The sequence below is a fragment of the Stegostoma tigrinum genome, chromosome 22 (genome assembly GCF_030684315.1).
Source record: "Stegostoma tigrinum isolate sSteTig4 chromosome 22, sSteTig4.hap1, whole genome shotgun sequence".
NCBI lineage: Eukaryota > Metazoa > Chordata > Chondrichthyes > Orectolobiformes > Stegostomatidae > Stegostoma > Stegostoma tigrinum.
In genome coordinates, this window is record NC_081375.1 from 46,369,870 (window position 1) to 46,390,116 (window position 20,247).

General features: G+C 41.2%; 1 protein-coding gene across 3 annotated transcripts in view; it reads right to left on the reverse strand.

Moving 5' to 3' along the window:
• Positions 1-20,247, reverse strand: part of LOC125463787 (myosin-16) — a 298,842-nt gene that overhangs the window by 225,646 nt on the left and 52,949 nt on the right. The window contains exon 1 of one of the 3 annotated variants that reach the window (XM_048555489.2): positions 10,633-10,662. The exons of the other annotated variants lie outside the window; for them this stretch is intronic. Within the exon in view, the coding sequence (XP_048411446.1) occupies positions 10,633-10,647 (15 nt within the window). The 5' untranslated portion in view covers positions 10,648-10,662. Of the gene's footprint in view, positions 1-10,632; positions 10,663-20,247 lie in introns of those variants that run through there. 3 annotated transcript variants of the gene reach the window in all.

A 20,247-nucleotide genomic window follows, 5' to 3' on the forward strand; every position in this document is an offset into this window, starting at 1 on the left:
TCACCAGTTTCAAAATCTCCCCTTCCCCTACAGCATCCCTAAACCAGCCCAGTTTGTCCCCTCCCCCCACTGCACCACACAACCAGCCCAGCTCTTCCCCCCCACCCACTGCATCCCAAAACCAGTCCAACCTGTCTCTGCCTCCCTAACCGGTTCTTCCTCTCACCCATCCCTTCCTCCCACCCCAAGCCGCACCCCCATCTACCTACTAACCTCATCCCATCTCCTTGACCTGTCCGTCTTCCCTGGACTGACCTATCCCCTCCCTACCTCCCCACCTATACTCTCTCCACCTATCTTCTTTTCTCTCCATCTTCAGTCCGCCTCCCTCTCTCTCCCTATTTATTCCAGTTCCCTCTCCCCATCCCCCTCTCTGATGAAGGGTCTAGGCCCGAAACGTCAGCTTTTGTGCTCCTGAGATGCTGCTTGGCCTGCTGTGTTCATCCAGCCTCACATTTTATCATCTTGGAATTCTCCAGCATCTGCTGTTCCCATTATCTCAGATATAAATCCCATGGATGTTTGGAGTTTCTGGGCATTGTTGAAGCTGGTTTGAAAACCTGTGACTAAATGTTTGACATTGAAACCTATCAAAGCACGGTACTTCTAAATACTTTCTAATCCTTTCGAATAGGCACTCTGTAAAAGGCAACTTCCACAGGTGAGCCCAAGCATTGTATGAATAGAATCTTGGTCAGTTCAAAGAAAAAGACAAAGACAATGTCTTTCCTGAATTCATGAAGTCATGTCGAAGAGAGAAACTGGATTGGAAAATGTAGCACAAAAAGGCACATAAGAAGTGTAGAATTGGGATTATTCAACAAAATTGGTTGGCACGGTAGCTCAGTGGTTAGCACTGCAGCCTCACAGTGCTAGGGACCTGGGTTCGATTCCAACCTCAGGCAACTGCCTGTGCAGAGTTTGCACGTTCTCCCCGTGTCTGCATGGGTTTGCTCCGGTTTCCTCCCACAGTCCAAAGATGTGCAGGGTAGGTGGATTGGCCATGCTAAATTGCCTGTAGTGTTCAGGGTGTGTGGGTTATAGCAGGGATGGGTCTGGGTGGGATGCTCCAAAGGGCAGTGTGGACTTGTTGGGCCAAAGGGCCTGTTTCCACACTGTAGGTAATCTAATCTAAAAGCTCCACCCTCAATTTTCCCTAATTACAGCTTTATTTCTAGTTGTACATATTAAGTTTCAGAGCAGTGGAATGGTGCCACAACCGGGCTGAAAGGTAATTTTGATGACAATTCTTAAACTGGGGCAAAAGTGAATCTATTCTGCAGCACTGATTACTAGAGACTTTTAAGTCCTTTACCCGCTAGCTAAGAACAATTGTGCTCCTTGGCAGATTTTCATTATCACATCTTCCAACTGTTTCCACTGAATGGGATTGGCTTGACTTAAAACATCTTCCCACTAACATCCCTGTTCACTACACAGGAGAAAGTTTCAATCCATTGTAACTGTAGAATGGAAACCCCACAGAGGGAATGAGCCATTGCTGGAAAAGGAATGAGAGACTGCAGATCTGAAGCTCCTGCCAGAAGAACTTTGACCAGGGTCCTGATGACTCTGAATGAATATGGTGGGTTAATAAGGACAGGAGAACAATGAAGGATTCTGAGTTTTGGCAAGGTCTTCTCCTGTTTCAAAGTGGTGTGATCCTAGACGGAATCTGTGGCTAGCAGGAGATGTGCCAAAAGATCTCTGAGAGCAAGGTGTAATCAAAAAAGCTGCACAGGGATCAGTTGTAAAACGCTCCAAAGCTATTTGCCTAAGGAACACGGTTGCATCTTAAATCCAATTAGCTGAGATAGAAAAGCTTCAATTTGGTTGGAAAATCTCCCCCTAGGTTCATGAGAGGGACGCTATCCACTCTTTGTACTTGCCATTTGGCAGTCCTTGTGGTGCAGAGCCAGACGCTCTGTGTTCAAGTCCTACTCCCAGACTTTTTGGCCAAAGAATACACAGTCATAACAGGGTCAAACAGGATGATTGTCATCCTGAAAATCCTTCTTCCTCTTCATGCCTATCGGAAGAGTCATCTGGTCAGCCCTGCTGCATGGTGGAATGGTGCATTTCAAGTTCCAGCCTCTGGAGATAAAGCTGACAATTTGTTTTAGGAAATGCCTTGCTTTGGAAACAGACAACTTGCTTCCCTGAATGTGCCAGTTAACATTGGCAAGAACATAATCATAAGGAAGTAAAGTGTCTGATTGTCTTGCACCCATCTCTGTGTGTATCAGGCATGCAGTGAGAATGACTTAAATTTCTTTCAGTGTTGTGGGAGGAGTAGACAATGTAAAATGCTCCGTATAATCCCTTGTCAGTTTGTGCAGTAGAAAAATGGTGTAAGTTAACTCTACTGGCCTCGGCCAATTTAATCAAGATCAATGGGACTGAATATCAGGAAGTGGAGGAAAAGGTGGAGGATTCAGTAATGCCAGCCTTGTGTTATCACCCAGGGTTAAATTATGCCTGGGGGTTTGTTTGCTTTCCTTAAGGAAAAGACCACTCACTCTGAGTGACACGAGAAGATCAATCAATTAGGATTCAGAAGCAGAATAGACATCATTTACCAGCCGTCATTAAAGTTTGCGAAAACTGAAGTAAGCACCCAGGAATGGAGCAAAATTCAATCCATAGTGCTCCCTCTGGAGGCTACTTATTCATAGTTCTTGTGACTGATGATGCTTGTAACAAGATAATTCCCCGTTGAATGCAGAGACTCAAAATGGTACCTCTCTACGAGAAAAAAATTTTAAAAGGTTTAAACTTGTAAAGAAGTCCATAAATTATTTATATAGTTCTTCAGTACCCCAATGCACATAATATGCAGGGAATGAAAAAAAGACAGTTAGCCAAAAACCTGTCATACGGAAAATGCTAGAATCTATTAGGAAATGGGTGATAATGGAGCACTTTTTATTCATTTATGGGATGACCAGGCCAGCATTTTTTGCCCATCCCTAATTACCCAGAGGGAAGTTAAAAGTCAACCACTTTAAAGTGGGTCTGGAATCACATGTAATCCAGACCAGGTAAGCATGGCAGTTTCCTTCCCTAAAGGATACAAGTGAACCACATGGGTCTTTCCCAACAAGCGATAGTGATGTTAAGGGGACCCTAAAGTAGTCAGTATGGTTTGTGAAAGGGAAACCTTGTTTAACTAATTTATTTGAGCTCTTTGAGGAAGTGACAGATAGTTTGGAAAAGGGAAACTGGTAGATATACAAGCATTTGACAAAGTGCCATGACAAAGTAGGGATGTGAATACATTAAAAGCAGATTAGCGATGGCCTTGTGGTATTATCGCTCGACTATTAATCCAGAGAGTCACTAATCTTCAGAGGATACGGGTTCAAATCCTGACATGGCAGATGGTCGTATCTGAATTCAAGAAAAAAAAATTCCATCAGAAAGAATCTACTGATGACCATTGTTGATGGTCAGAAAAGCCCATGTGGCTCATTAACGTCTTCAGGGAAGGGAATCTATCATCCTTACCTGGTCTGAACTACATGTAATTCCAGACCCACAGCAATATTCTTGACTCTCAACTCTTCTCCACTTGCCTGGATGAGTGCAGATTCTGTACACAAAGTGGTTCAGATTGATAGAAAGATTCTTGACTAACAAGGATGTCAAAGGCTGTTTGAGATAGGAACACAAGGTGCAATAGTGGTGGATTAGATCCCACTGCAGAGGATGGTGAAATTTGAATAGAGAAAAACAAGTTGGAACTAAAATCCAGCCTTTTTCACAAAAAGAGGAAAACCAATCTCCTTTAGAGCAAGAAACCTACTCTCGCCCAAGTTGACTCTAGGTGGGTGATTAAGAATGGACGATAAATGCTGGTTTAGCTAATGATGCTCGCCACTTATGACTGAATAATAATGAAAGTCACACTTAATTTTAATAAATGGTGAGCAAGCTTGAGTGGCCTAATTTGTATCTATATACACTCTACCCCATAATAAACTACTGATTAAAAACAGTCATCTGTTATACTAATTTTGGAAATAAAACCAGAACTTGCTTAACCCTTTGAATGAATACATCACATATCCTGTGGTTCCAAGGCAACCAAATCTATCTGGCTGATTTAATACTGGTTCCATTGTTCTCCTGTTACAATCTTCACATGGTTGTCTGTAAGTGTTCAGAATAGCTCGGGATCTACATGATTACACAGAATGCCTGTAACAGGATGTTGTTGCATTTCATGGAAGGATTTTCAAAGGGTTAGCTTATCCAAAAAGGGGAGAGGGAAAGGGAGGAAGGACAGCTTGGGGATAACGTTTTGGCAGTGATTAATTCTTCCAAGGACAGTATAGATTGTAGCCATGGAGACAGCAAGTCAAACTCGTCTCATCTGCAATGTCGCAGATTAAACTTCAGAAATGAGGATGGGGAAGCAAAAATAATGACAAATAAAGGGATGACAAAAAAAAACAGCACAGCAATGATTTCAATGAAATGTCTGGGACCTCATTTCTATGGTGATGCAGTACTGCATTGCAAACTTTCTCTACACTATAACTGGGGATACACTTCCAGTGAACTTCGATGACTGGACCTACTTAACAGAGGTCCGAGATTGTGAAAAGCATGTATTATTACTTTGACCTTTGTGCATCAATATCTTAGACAAAATTAAACTATGTGAAAATATCATTTGCAAAACAAAATGCAGCCAATGCCCTATGAGTTACTCCAAAATACTCGTTATGAACATAAAATAGTCTGAATTATATTTCAACCTTCTGCATTGCTCTTGCCATTGTTTTGAGTCTGCATGCAGTTTTTGCTGCTAAAATTGACAGCATATTGCTGCTCCCCTGTGGAGCTGAGCTTTAAACTACAAAGGAGGCAAGGCATTATTAGGATTTAATAGCTTTCCCTGAAACCTTTAGCAAATGACTTGTGCTAACTTTGCTGACCTGAGGTCACCCTAACATGCAGATACTAAGGCTGTAAAATGGTGAAATCCTAAACATTTACCAAGACGAAATTTATTTCATACAGCTAAGCTAATCAACCTCCTGCCTTGAATCAGAGGCACCCGAAAATTCCAAACATAGAGTTTTAGATTTAAAGTTGTCATCACACGTATATGAAAATACAATGAAAAGGTGTTTCTCATGTGCAAAATGCAAAGTGTTGCCATGCTCCAGCCCCATCTTGAAACATTGAATGTAATGCAAGATTTTACTGCAATAGAGTTCATCTTTCCCTCTTCTTGTTACTCTCTACTACTCCTCGTTTGCAGCTTGACATCAGCTGGGCTCTCTGTCACAGGCCCCAGGGTCTCTGTAATAGGTTCCAAGGTTTGTGTAATGGGCTCTCGGTTATTGACCCTGGAGTCTCAGTTATGGGCCTACCATCCATCGTTGTTCCACTCCCACATTTGCCAAGTCCCAGCTGGATCCATGGGCCTGGTCTACTGCTCCCCCTTCTGACATTCCTCCAGACGCTGCAGCCAGCCATAGGTCTCCAGGTTCCTGGCACTGACTGGAGCCTCTCTGACCTCAGCGCTAGGGATGGAGCCAGCTATAGATCTGGGGGGTGCATGGGTTCTAGCCCAACTGACCCCCCTGTGGAAAACCACCAAACATTTATTTGCAACCTCTACATTAAATACAAAGTTTCCACCAGCTGTAAGAATAATCTGCCATGTTTCACACTTGATTTATCTCCATGGTAATGTCAGGGTTTGTGGCCTTTAAGAAAACACAAGATTGAATTGTGAACACTGTATGGTAAGGCACAGTGAGCAGTTTTCAAATCAGGTGCCATCCTTCCAAGTACCACTTTCATCCTGGTAATCATCAAAGCCCTCAGGAGATGAAGGTGAGGGTGTGGGTGATGTGGGCGACATCCACAGTCATGGTATGTGGGAACATTTCATATCTTGTGATCAAAGCTATTCAGCAAGTTAATTTTGAATACCTTTTTGATGGGTAGCTTTTGAATCTTAGTAGAAGCAATTACACAGACTGCGAAGAGTCATTGGCATCATTTTCTATGGCAGAGACAATCGTGGCTTGAGGGCACCTCGCCAATTCAAGCATGGGCCAATCTGAGGGCATCCATGAGCTATTACAGTCAGAACAGGGATCAAACCTGATGTGCTGGCATCATTCCGCAGGTCTGACCAACTGAGCTGGATTGCTCTCAAATTATCCATGTTACAAAGTTTATTAGAGAATTGTTACAACACAAAACAGGGATTTTCAGGTCATTGTTTCTCCACCAGATTTTAAAACAAGCATCATGGCCTAGTGCCAATCTCCTGTTTATTTTTCCCCAATACCCTGTGCAATGTTTCTCCCCAGATAATGATCTAGTGCCCTCTTGGGTGTGCCTGTATCATATTTCCAGGCAGTGCATACCACACTCTAACTCTTCAGAGGTTTGAAGTGGACTTGATGGGCCAAACAACATGCTTCAACACTGTAGGAATTCTATGAATTTTTTTGACATCACCCTTGTTTCTTCTGCGCATTGCACATCTTCTGTTAAGTCGTCTCCCTCCTCTGTTCTCCTGCTCTGACCTTGAGCAGTTGGAGTCTTCACCCAAAAACCAGCCAGCCTTCACTCTGTTGGCTCATGAGATAAGTGAATGTTGTGTGTTTGAAAATAGTCCTGCCAGCTTTTCCACTAAAACTGCTCTGCCAGTTTTCCGAAGGATTGAAAGCAATCACCACTACTCTCACTGCCCCAAACCAATGTCTCCCAGGAAACTTCAGGACCAGGAAGTTAAACTCATCTTCCTACATCCCAATTAACTCTACCCCTACAACATTTCTCTATGTCTCATTTATCAATCTTCCCCACCATTAATGCGTAGCACCATTGTCCCCTTTTGATGTTCTTGTTTGGGCTGCACTTGAGTTTAGCTTCAATCTGAAGTTGCTGCCTCATTATAGGGTTGGACTCGATGCTGAAAACAAGGCACAGGAACATCCTTTTAGCAACAACAGAATCTGCGACTGAAGGAAGTCAAAATGTTAGGCATGACTGGCAGCTGGAATCAGAAGGAGGCAATTCAATGACGGAAGAAACAACAGTTTGTGACCAGGTCCCTCAGAGCAGTCAGTAAACTGCTAGAGCATAAGCTTGTTGCATCACGGATGAATTGGTCCCCCTGAGGGATCTAAACATGGACCCACAAATGCTGGCCTTGCCAGCGATGCCCACATCCCATGAAAACAATTAAAGAAAAGAAAACATTTTGCTGAATCTGCCCTGTAATCTGTCCAATTTGAATATATCTTTCCTCGAGAGTGATATCCAAAATTGAACACAGTTTCCCAGACGATGCCTGTCCCAGCAATTAAAGCATTAACTCCTGCCCTTTTTATTTCACACCTTGCGTTAATGGTCAACATTTTGGTTATTTTTTTCTGTTAATTATTTTCCTACATTTGACAACCCGGAAAACTATTCTTTAAGTCTTGAAGGGATGCTTACATGCCCTATTCTAGGTTCACATGTCAAGAGGTTATTGGGCCAGGCATAGAGAACTGCCAGTGTCCAAAGAATACTGAGCTGGTCCGATCAGGACAGGAAAGGGTAAAAGGAGAGGAAGACTATGCAGCTCAGGTGTTGTATCTGAACCTACCTTTCTGGGTACTATAATCAAACACTTTGAAACAAGGTCAACCTAAATGAGTATGCCACTACCATCACAGACTACGTTTGAGATCCAGGGCAATCACACAGACACTTGTTACTTATGGCAAGGTTTGTGAGACTTAACAGTCTACAAAGTGAACTCAAACAGAATTGTGGCCAACAGTGCATCTCTACCCAACAAGCTCAATGCACTCTACGTTCACTTTGAGCTGGAGATCAGTGAAACGATGGCACCTATCCCAGCAGCCTCAGATGGAGCTGTACCCATGGTCACTGCTACAGACGTTAGATCGGCCTTCTTGAGAGTGAATCTCTGGAAAGCAACCAGCCAGGATGGAGTCCCAGGCCACACACTCAGATCCTGTGTGGATCAGCTGGCGGGAATATTCATAGACATCTTTATCCTCTCCTCACTATGCTCTAAAGTCCCCACCTGCTTCCATCCTGTTGCCAAAGAAAAATCATGCAGCATGCCTCCACGTCTACTGCCTGTGACTATGACACCCAAGATTATGAAATGCTTCAAGAGGTTAATCATGGTTCACATCAACTCCATGTACCTAATTACCTTGATCCTTTGCAAATCACCTATCAGTACAACAGGTCCACAGCAGACACCATCTCTCTGGCCTTACACTCATCCCTGGAACATCTGCATAACAAGGATACATACGTCAGGCTCCTACTTAATGACTACAGTTCTGCCTTCAACAATATGATTCCACACAAGCTCATCTCTAAACTCTAAGACCTAGGTCTCGGCTCTCCCCTCTGTAACTGGATCCCTGACTCCCTGACCATAGACTGCAATCACTAAGAACAGGCAGCAACACTTCCACCACCATAATCCTCAACACCGCAAGGCTGCATTCTCAGCCCCCTACTGTATTCCTTACCCACTCTCGGCTGTGTAGCCAAATTTTGCACTAACTCCATTTGCAAGTTTGCTAACGACACCATCATTGCATTCCTGATCTCAAACAATGACAAGACAGAATACAGGAAAGAGATTGAGGGCTTAACAATATGGTGTAAAGACAACAATCTCTCCATCAGTGTCAGCAAATTGGAGGAATTGGTCATTGACTTCAGAAAGTGGAATCGGGGGCACGCTCCGGTCTGTATCAATGGTGTTGAGTGGAGATGATCGATAGTGACAAATTTCCTGGCAGTGATGATCACCAACAATATGTTCTGGTCCACTCATGTCGATGCAATGGTCAAGAAAGCACAACAATGTTTCTACTTCTTCAGGAGGTAGGGAAGTTCAGCATGTTCTCAAACACTCTTACTAATTTTCATAGATGCACCGTTGAAAGCATTATACCTGGATGAATCACAGCATGGTATAGCAACTGCTGTTCCCAGGACTGCAAGGAACTACAGAGAGTCGTGAACAGAGCCCAGTCCATCACACAAACCATCCTTCCATTCACTGACTCCATCTATACTTCCTGCTGCCTTGGAAAAGCAACCAATGTAAACAAAGTTGACTTCTACACTGGTTATACTCTCTTCCACCCTCTTTCGTTAGGCAGAATAGATAAAAGTTTGGAATACACATATAAACAGATTCAAGTACAGCTTCTTCCTTGCTGTTATCAGACTTTTGAACGGACCTCTAAAATGTTAATTTTGATTTCTCTCTGTGGCTGTAACACTATTCCGCACTCTGTTCTGCCAGCCTGATGCACTTTGTATGGTATGATCTGCCTGTATAGCACACAAAACAACACTTTTTACTGTATCTTGTTACACATGATAACAGCAAATCTATCCATCAATCAATGGCTTACTGAGTCACTGAACTGAACTAGTTACTTAATAGGTCAGTGAAAGCATTGTGGGCCAAAGTACTGTAAGCACAATGTCTATCCAAATAGTTGTCCTAAGATGCACGTTGATCACTTTACTTCATCAGAAATTATTTTTGTGTTGTGCCTTTCATGCAATTTAAGATTCCAAGACACTTCACAAAAGCATTAATGACACTGAACCACAGAAGGACATATTAGGTCGAATAGCCAAAAGCTTGGTTAGAGATAGATTGTACAAAGTGTCTTGAGGAGGAAACTGAAGTCGAGAGGTGGAGAAATTTGTTTTGGGAATGAATTTCCAAAAGGGGTCTCGGTGACTTAAGGTTCAGTTGCTTTTTTGTAACACACCTGTCGAGTGCAACAGATTTGACATAGGGTGAACTTACAGCACTTTCCTCTTGGGCTAGCAGAGCATTCTTCTGCCCAAGCTCCTGGACTGGTGAAGTAAGCTTATCTGTTTGTGCAATGGCTTATTGAAGCTCCTCTTCCTTTACTCTCATCCTAATGTTCTGACCTAGCACATGCAGAAGTGGTTTTACCTACAAGTAGTAAATGTTTGTTAACACTGGGGCAGTTAAGCAAAAAGTAGACAGGTTAGTGGCGAGAATCTACTTTAGAGAATGAAAATAGTACAATAAAATAAAACATCTTCAGAAAACATCTGCCTCCTCTGCACTCACATCCACAGTTAAATTCTGTGCAGGATTTGATAGATTTGATCATGTCTGAGGCAGAAATTATTTCTCAACATTTTTAATATAAGATTAATTGATTTCCACATTATTCTCTAACTTTACTTATGTTGCAGTGTATAAGATTTAGTCAAGCCAGTTCATCATTACTGTAAAGGTGAATTACAATCATGTGGACACACTCCCAGCACCTCCCCAGCCAACTAGCGTGTAATGAGAAAAGAAAACTTGAAAACCCTTTGGGGACAAGAATATTTCTGGTTGCTAAGGGCAGCTGTTCATGAAAATTTCTCTCCCAATGCTTTTCTATTGAAATTGTGAACATGCAGTAAAAGAATGTGTTTACGGTTTTGTTAGAAATGCTGCACAGAGCAAAACTTAATTACCTTTGCAATATGTGGTTACACAGAGCGACCAGAAGAATTCTAATCCAACTGGAACAAATCAAAGTGAAAAATGCCATGTCTAACACTTAATCATACCTTGTGTTGGCTCATGCAGCTGTCTCAGGGAAGAAAATACCTTGGATGTTTGCAGCTGGTATCCAAGATAGAGGCTACAGTCAAATCAAAGGGTATTTCGGGAAGCGTTAGACCAAAGGCAAGATCTATTTCGCTGGAGCTATAGTGCCCAATGAGTATTTTAACTACAACAAGGCAGTGAATTGAAGTGAGGCTAGAGGACTTGGGTCAAACTAGTGCAAAGCTTCTATTACCTCACACATGACTGGTATTTGGAGAACGCATTATAATGTAAACCAGCCACAATTTATAGAAACACAGCAATTTTCTCAATTCAGCAAAGAAACTGTCATCTAAACCTGTCATCTGCAAGTAATCATTGCTTAGTTCCAGACATAACAAGAGAGCAATCAATGGAATGCAAAACCTCTAGCCTGCACAGAACACTTCCCAAGTGCTTTGGTTGAGAGTAAGAAAACAAATGGACCAATGTAATTGGATATTTCACATACTGTGCAGTCGCTCAGCAGGAGAAGCTGAAGACAGAACTGTAGGTGGTTGCTGAGGACTCTTAGAATACTGTAATGGATCATCAAGCATTGACTGACTGCAGGTTACAAAAAGTGGAGGAAACCCCACCAGCAAAGGAAGGCTAGATCGAGAACTGTTTCTGGAAGCTAATTGGACAGGAAGAACACCGAAGGGTATGAAGATCACTGTGGAGTGTGTGAGGTACATTCTGGAAGAGAAGCAAGCGAGCAGTCAGGATTGAGAGACAACAATAAACAGGAAGAAGCAAAGAATGATGGGGGCATGACCAAAAGTGTAAGTGTGAACAAGACAGATTAAGGCAGACAGAGAGGAAGGAAAGTTAAGTAACTTACTAAGAAAAATAAAACAAGATTCAGTCCTAGATATCACAGCAGTAAGGTAAGTCATTCAATTCATCATGCATCATGCATCATCACTGGCACTTACTTGAAAGTATCTATTCTAATCTAATTTCCCTGCTCTTTCCTTATTTTTATTTAATAGGTTTTTCTTTTTCTGCTGTTAAACTAATTCTCTTCCAAATTACTTCATAGCCCTTTGCTCAACAGCAGTAATGTATTTCTCATTCTAATCATCATCTACAAGAGGAAAATCTATTTAACCATTTCCATCCTTTTCCTCTTATAATCAATGTTTAATCTTTTCCTATTGACTTTCTCAGAACTTTCACAATTTTGAAACCATTGCAAACTTCACTATCTAGTTGATCTCCTTTGGTTTGTACCGAAGACAAAGTATTTAATGTATTTTGTTTTAGCATTTTAAAATATAATTTGTTAAATGTTCAGAATTATATTGAAAAAGTTCTGTTTGAGTAAACTAAACACAACCGCATGGCTTCTTTCGTTGCCATTGAAAAGTAATCAATGCTCATAAGTGCATCCCTCATTACTTTAAAGCAAGGAACATAGGAGCAGGAGTAGGCCATTCAGCCCCATGAGCCTGTTTTGCCATTCAATGCAATCGTAGCTGATTAGTGACCTAATTCTATATATCTGCCTTTGGTCCATATCTGATAATACCTTTGCTTAAAAAACCATCTTAGATCTTAAATAAATAACTGATCCAGCATCCACTGCTGTTTGTGAAAGAGTTCCAAACATCTGCTTACTTTTGTGTGCGGAGGTGCTTCCTAACATCTCTCCTGATTGGCCTGGCTCTAATTCTCTGAGTATGTGCTCTAGTTCTAGAATCTCCAAGCAGTGTAAGCAATTTATCTCTATGTACCTTGTCCTTTTCTTTTAATATCCTGAAGACCTTGATCAGATTACCCCTAAACCTTCTAAATGCTAGAAAAACCAGGCCTAATTTGTATAATCTCTTCTCATGACTTAACCCCTGAATTCCATGTATCATTCTTGTAAACATACTTTGTACTCCTTGCCAAGGCCAACAAATCCTTCATTAGGTGTGCTCATAGCATTCCAAGGCCTAAGCAAGGTTTTGTATAGCTGCAGCATAACTTCTGCATCCTTGTCCTCCTATTCTCTTGATATAAAGGCCAGCATTTCGTTACTGTTCTTGAATATTTTCTGTACCTGTTTGTGACATTTTGAAGATGTATGTACCTGGGCATCCAGGTGTCTTTGGATGTCCATCTTGAAACTACCTTGGTCTATTCTTTTTCAGTCTAAAATGGAAAACCTCACACATGCTTACATTGAAACCAACTGCCACAGTTTGCCCACTCATCAGTCTATCAATATCCCATTGCAATTTTATGCAGTCATCTTCATTGTGTTCAATGCCATCTAACATTATGTATCAGCAAAATTGTATATGACTTTCTCTGCCAATATCCAAGCCATTAATAAATAATGTAAGTAATTGAGGATCTAACACAGAGCCTAGTGCTACAGCATTGGTCACATCCTGCCAATTTGAGTATCTACTCATTGTCCCTACTTTCTATTGACTGCTACTCAACCACTTCCCTGTAACATCAGTAATTTATCCTGAAATCCACGGGCTTCTATATGAATCAATCATCTCTTATGTAGGACTTTATTAACGCCTTCTGGAAGTCCATATAAACAACATCCAATAATATTCCACTGTTATTAAGGGCTGTGGGAAAAAGAACAGTGGCACAAATTTGGTAGCTTTTTCAGAGGCATCATCAGGAGTGGTGGGCCAAAAGGCCTCTTTCTGTCTTGCATGATTCTATAAGTGAGAGAACTTCATGTCTCACCATGGCCAATCAGTCAAGGAGTTAACCAGTTTGTGAATGGGTGGCATGATTTCCTGGCATAGTGCCAGCTTGGGAGTAAGGAACAAATATAGTGGACAAGCGAAAATAATAAAAATAGTTGAATATGGAAAAAAGATAACGTACGCAGTACAATTGGAAAGAGGTAATGCGGGAAATACTTCAGTTGGTCAGGCAGCATCTGTGGAGAGAGAGAAAAACAAAAGGTAACAGCAGGTCTGTGGCCTTCATCAGAACTGATAATAGTTAAAGTTAGCTCGGATTTTATACAGGCACTGAGGAGGAAAGAGAGGAGGGCAAGATGGTACACCTTGGAGATCTGGATAAGGAGAAGGCAGGAGTCCTGACCAGCGATCGTAGTCCCAGATCACTTCCAGATAAAGTGTACTTTTAATGGCAACATGTTTTTTTTTCAAAAGAGGACTTAACAGACAAGAAATGACTGATAATGTAACTCTGAGCAATATAATTCAATAACTGTCTGGAAGGCATATGTAGATAATACCTTGCATCAAGTGAGAACATGGAATGTCATATCTGACAGGTGCCTAGGAAGCTTCAAAGAGAAAGCCATCAAAGGGAGAAATGCACTGCCATCTGAAATGTGAACCTGATGAGTTTTCAAATAGTAAATGATGAGTCAGAAGAGAACATAATATTTATTTTTTTCTCTTTCAAAGAATGCACATGAACAGGGGATAAAGGCCAATTTGAACCCTGGCCTGTGTGTGTTAGTGGGTGAAGGTTACAGCTGAGAAAACCCTGAGTCATCCTTACATTGTAAATAAAAAGAAAGGAAGATTTTCTCTTTGATGGAAAACAAAAATTAAATGAAACCACACTTTAAAGGAAACATGACAATGGTCTTTGAACTGAAGCTAAGCCTCCATAAATTAACTGTTTGCCTATTTAAAATTGTGCTTCTGATATCATGCAGTACAAAGGTCCGTAACAGCCTATTGTCTTCTCTTCCTGAAACTCAGAGATCAATCTATAGAATTTTGAAAAAATTCTATCATTTATCAAGTTACCTTATTTCTATGCGTATGTGTGTTATTTTAATATTTCTTCTCACCTTCAGTTTTTGAATAAATGAATGCTTTTCTGAAGCGCCTAAGAAAACCTGGTTAAATTGACTCCTTTAAAAACATAAGCTCATTGGGTCTGGTGGAAATTAATCCATAAGGAAGGTTTCCTTTTTAAACTAACCTTGTTGAGTGAATAATGAAGGGGATCTAGTTCAGCATCCTTCCCCCACTCCATTCCCTTACTCTGGAGAGTGGGACATTCCAATTGAACTAGTAAGTCATCAGGGAATGTCACTTAGACACTGGTCAAAACACAATAAAAGGAATGATGGGGTAAGGCAAGAGGGAAGGATGTTTTGGAGAAACAAAGGAGCAAAACATTGGTCGAGATGAGCTGTAAATGACAACAGGATTACCAAAAAGTGTTGTATGAAAGGAAAAGAAAACTGGCAATAGCACCGTGGCAATCCATATTGTATCATGAATGTTGTAAAATAGAGAGCTTATTGTAGTCACTGAAACAAATTATTGTCCCCTACATCCATCACATAGATATGCTGATGTTGAAAAATAAACATGGGCTCTGAACTCATCTTACAGATCACAAATTTCCAATATCTTGTACCTAGAGTTATACAGTCATATATAGAGCACAGAAACAGGCCCTTCAATCCAACTCATCCATGCTGAACAGATACCCGCTATAAATATAGCAATCATCTAATTTTCGGTTGCAATGATTGAAGGTGACAGCAGTTTGAAATAGCACTCCACATGGACACAGATGAAGGGATTGGGTGAAGTAGGCTTTGCCCAAATCTAGTCAGCCAAATCCTAGAATTCCCCCAGTTTGAAGTAAATGAATGGAATACATTTAAGGCTGTCTGTAAGGTAATCTAGAATCTCCGATGAAGCCTTCATTTCCTCAGAGGATTGTATTTAAAGCAAGGACAAGAAAGAAAGACTTGCATTTCTGGCACATTTTTTTATAATCTCCAGATGATTCAAAGTACTGATGCATCTAATGAAGTTTTTTTCACAGAGTATTCACTGTCACACTGTTGGATATGTAACAGCCACATTTTGTGCACAGCATGCTCCCACAAGCAGCAATGAGATAAATGACAGTTGGTCTGTTTTTGTGGGTAAATGTTGGCCAGGACACTGGGGATAATTCAAGTAAAGGCAAAATATCGCAGATGCTGGAAACATGAAACAGATTCAGAGAATGCTGGCGAAACTCAGCAAGTCAGGTAGTATCTGTGCAGAGAGAAACAGCAACGTTTCGAGTCCAATATGACACTTCACAGTTCAACAATCTTTCCATCAGTCGTTTGAGCTATTTGAGTCAGCCTCTCAGGGTCCCTCAGTCCGAGAGTCTTCGTAATAAAGATCAGTTGCCCACTTTTATATCAGTTTATGAAAATGTATCATTTGCTTTTTGAAAGGTTTCAACTATAGCTCACAAAGGCTTGTTAATAAGTTGCATTAGTGTGATTATGAAAACTGCCATTCAGAATGTTTTGGTGTACCTTATATCAGAAGGCGACAATTTAAGACATAGCTGTCTCATTAAAGATCTCATTTATAACAAGAGGAGACTTTGGCTTACTCCACCACATGGTATTGATGTCACTGGTAAACTGTGTAGGTACGGCCCAGCTAGCACATCAGGAATGGTGAACTATAGTATTGATCTACTGCTGTCATGTTGTGAAGTTCTCCCACAGAGCTGGAGGGGAGTGTGTTATTTTAATATTGCCATGATGAATGAGTTGTGATACAAAGAAACAAAGAAACCTAGAGCACAGGAATAGGCCCTTCGGCCCTCCAAGCCTGCACCGATCAATATCCTCTGTCTAATCTGTCATTTATTTTCTAACGGTCTGTGTCCATTTGCTCCCTGCCCATCCATGTACCTGCCCAAATATATCTTAAAAGACGCTAACATGTCTGTGTCTACCACCTCCGCTGGCAACGCGTTCCAGGCACCCACCACCCTCTGTGTAAAGAACTTTCCACGCATATCGCCCTTAAACTTTCCTCCTCTCACTTTGAACTCATGACCCCTAGTAATTGAGTCCCCCACTCTGGGAAAAAGCTTTTTGCTATCCACCCTGTCTAACCCCTCATGATTTTGTAGACCTCAATCAGGTCCCCCCTCAATCACCATCTTTCTAATGAAAATAATCCTAATCTATTCAACCTCTCTTCATAGCTAGCACCCTCCATACCAGGCAACATCCTGGTGAACCTCCTCTGCACCCTCTCCAAAGCATCCACATCCTTTTGGTAATGTGGCGACCAGAACTGTACACAGTACTCCAAATGTGGCCAAACCAAAGTCCTATACAACTGCAACATGACCTGCCAACTCTTGTACTCAATACCCCACCCAATGAAGGAAAGCATGCCATATGCCTTCTTGACCACCCTATTGACCTGCGTTGTCACCTTCAGGGAACAATGGACCTGAACACCCAGATCTCTCTGTTCATCAATTTTCCCTAGGACTTTTCCATTTACTGTATAGTTTGCCCTTGAATTTGATCTTCCAAAATGCATCAGCTCGCATTTGCCCGGATTGAACTCCATCTGCTATTTATCTGCCCAACTCTCCAGTCTATATATATTCTGCTATAATTTCTGACAGTCCCCTTCACTATCAGCTACTCCACCAATCTTAGTGTCATCAGCAAACTTGCTGATCAGACCACCTACACCTTCCTCTAGATCATTTATATATATCACAAACAACAGTGGTCCCAGCACAGATCCCTGTGGAATACCACTAGTTACAGGTCTCTAATTTGAGAAACTCCCTTCTACTACCCTCTGTCTCCTGTTGCCCAGCCAGTTTTTTTATCCATCTAGCTAGCACATCCTGGACCCCATGTGACTTCACTTTCTCCATCAGCCTGCCATGGGAAACCTTATCAAACGCCTCACTGAAGTCCATATATATGACATCTACAGTCTTACCCTCAATCAACTTTGTCATATCCTCAAAGAATTCCATTAAGTTGGTAAGTTGATATATTTTCATGGAAAAACTCAACAGGTCTGGCAGCATCTGTGGCAAGAAAGCTGAGTTAACATTTTGAGTCTAGTGATCCTTCTTCAGAACTGGGCTTGAAATGCTAAGTCTCTTTTCTCTTCATAGATGCTGTCAGACCTGCTGGGTTTCTCCAGCAATTTCTGTTTTTACGTTTTCCAGATCTCCAGTATCTGTAGTTCTTTGTTTTGTTTATATGTTGTGATGTACTGAAAATTTGGAGGGGAACTTCAAAATGAAGGCATTCCCATGCTTCAGCTGCCCTTATCCTCTAAGGTGGCAGAGGTGGTTTGGAAGGTGTTGTCAAACCTTGGGTTAACTTTGGTTTAAAATGATAAACCTTCACCACTGATACATAGTCCACACAGCTGGCACCATCTGCAAGATTCATCAAGATTTACCTCAGGTAAAGATCATAGTTCTTGGAAGAGGGGCCCTGTTTAATAAAAATAATCCCACCCAACAAAGACATTGATCACTTCACATACCAGATCCAACTTGGCAAGGGTGTCAATGACATCCATGGTTTGATATAATCAAGGAGCCAACAGATCAGGAGTTCCATTGTCTTCCACTCCCAGCCAGGTGATAGGGAAAATAAACAATATGCATTCATATCAAATCTTTCTGCCTATGGACTGACTGAGGAAAGTTTTGTTTGTTTTCACTGTCTGAATAGAGCAATCAGAAAACAACATAACTGGGGCAACTCCAGAAAGGAAGGTGTCAAACATGGGAAAAGGAAGGAAGTACAATGAGGTGCACAACTCGGCAAGATCAGTACATCAAAGCACTGTGTCTCTCTCTACAATCAAGGCCAAAGGAAATCTTGTCCCCAAAAGAATAGGTTCAACCTGAATACATTGACCAGAGAAGATACAATCCAGAAATCAATGTGAACAGAATGAACATTTCATTCTAGCCTGCAGAATACTCAGACCAGTGCCATGTTGAGAATCACCCCATATGTCCCAAAAAAATCTTTGGTCATTTTGGGAATTTAGCAACTGTAAAGGGAACCTGGAGAGTTTAAGCCCACTGATGCCCAATAGCAAGTGACTTGCTTTCTTAATAGCCATTTATGAAATTTAGCTTCAATTATATCATATTGATGTTTACCATACATTTTAAAAAGACACACTTAATATTCAAACTCTGAAACCTGTGTTAATTGCATTTTTCATTGTCCTTCCATTTGATTTATACAGGTAAACCCACGCCTTTGATCATAAATACGTGAGTTTGGTGATGACTAACAAGCCTGAACGACCCTCACACAATGAGAAACACAACAGTGGTAAAGGAAATAAATGTTTGCGATAATAAATGGAATAAATAAACACTTTGTTCCAGATGGCATCAAGCTTTTGAACATTGTTGGACCTGCAATCACTCTACACTGCAAAACACTTAGCCTCTAAACTGGTTTTAGAGACACAGTATTTATGTAGCTGATCCAATTGGGTTTATGGTAAATGGTGATCCTTAGCCTGTTGATAGAGGAGAATTTAGAATTCATGGTGATGCCATTGAGCATCAAGGGGAGAATGGTTCAACTCTCTCTTGTTGGAGATGGCTATTACCTAACATTTATGCAGTGCAAATATTACTTGGCATTAATCAGCACAAGCCAGAACATTGGCCATGTCTTGCTGCAAAGGGACACACACTGTTTAAGCAGTGGAGCAGATGTGAAAGGAATTGAACATTGTGCCATCATCAGCCAACATTCCTACTTCCTACTTCTGAGCTTATGATGGAGTGAACGTCATTAGTGAAGCTATTGGAGATAGCTGGATGAAGGCGCAGTACTGTCAAAAATTCACAGTGCATCTAGTGCACTTGTGAGTGGATGGCTGGGTAGCAACTGACTGCAACTCAAACTTTGATGGGAACTCACCTAAAACAATGCTGAAATATGGGAGGGATGTGGTTACATTCAGATGTCTCTGGAGAGCAGGAGTTTGCATGTTCCTGCCTTTGTTGGACAACGGTAGGTCACTACGTACATGAGACAGCACAATCTGGCTCAGAATTGACTTTGGTGCTCTAACTGTCTTTCTGTCTCTCCCTCTCTCTCTCTCCAGACCAAGGGTGCCAACAAAATTGTAACGTTGAACAAAAACAACACTTGCTGGAAAAGCTCAGCAGGTCTGGCCACATCTGTGAAGGAAAATCAAAGTTAACATTTCTGGTCCAGTGATCCTCTCTCAGAATGGTAATGTTCCTGGATTAGAAACCCAGGAGCTCTAATGCCCTAGTTGATGTGAGTTCATATCCTACCAGGGCAGCTAGGTGAATTTTATATTAATTAATACTCATCGGCAAACTACAGACTATTGTTAAAAAAAATCTGGTTTGCTATTGTCCTTTGGGAAAGTAAATCTGCCAACCTTAACTAGTTTAGCCTACATGTGGCTCCAGACCCACAGCGATGCACTTACCTCTTAACTGCTGCTTGAAATGGTTTAGCTAAATACTCAGCTCAATCAAACCGACTACAGGGGTAAAGAGAAGGACAGCTCACCTTCACATTTCATGATGACAATTAGTTTAATACGTGCCTTGTTAGCGACTCTCACCTCAAGAACAATGACAAAATAAAATAAACAAAATAAATTCCAGGAATTTGGAGTTCAATTGCAATTTAAAACATAGAAGGAAATGTTGATCTCTCAGTCTTTTTCCAAATATGTTAATAATGGCTCAACAAGAAAAAAAATTTGAAGGAATTTAACAGATATTTAGGCAGGGCTGTGTCCACTGCTTTTTGTCCTTTGTTAAATGATTTG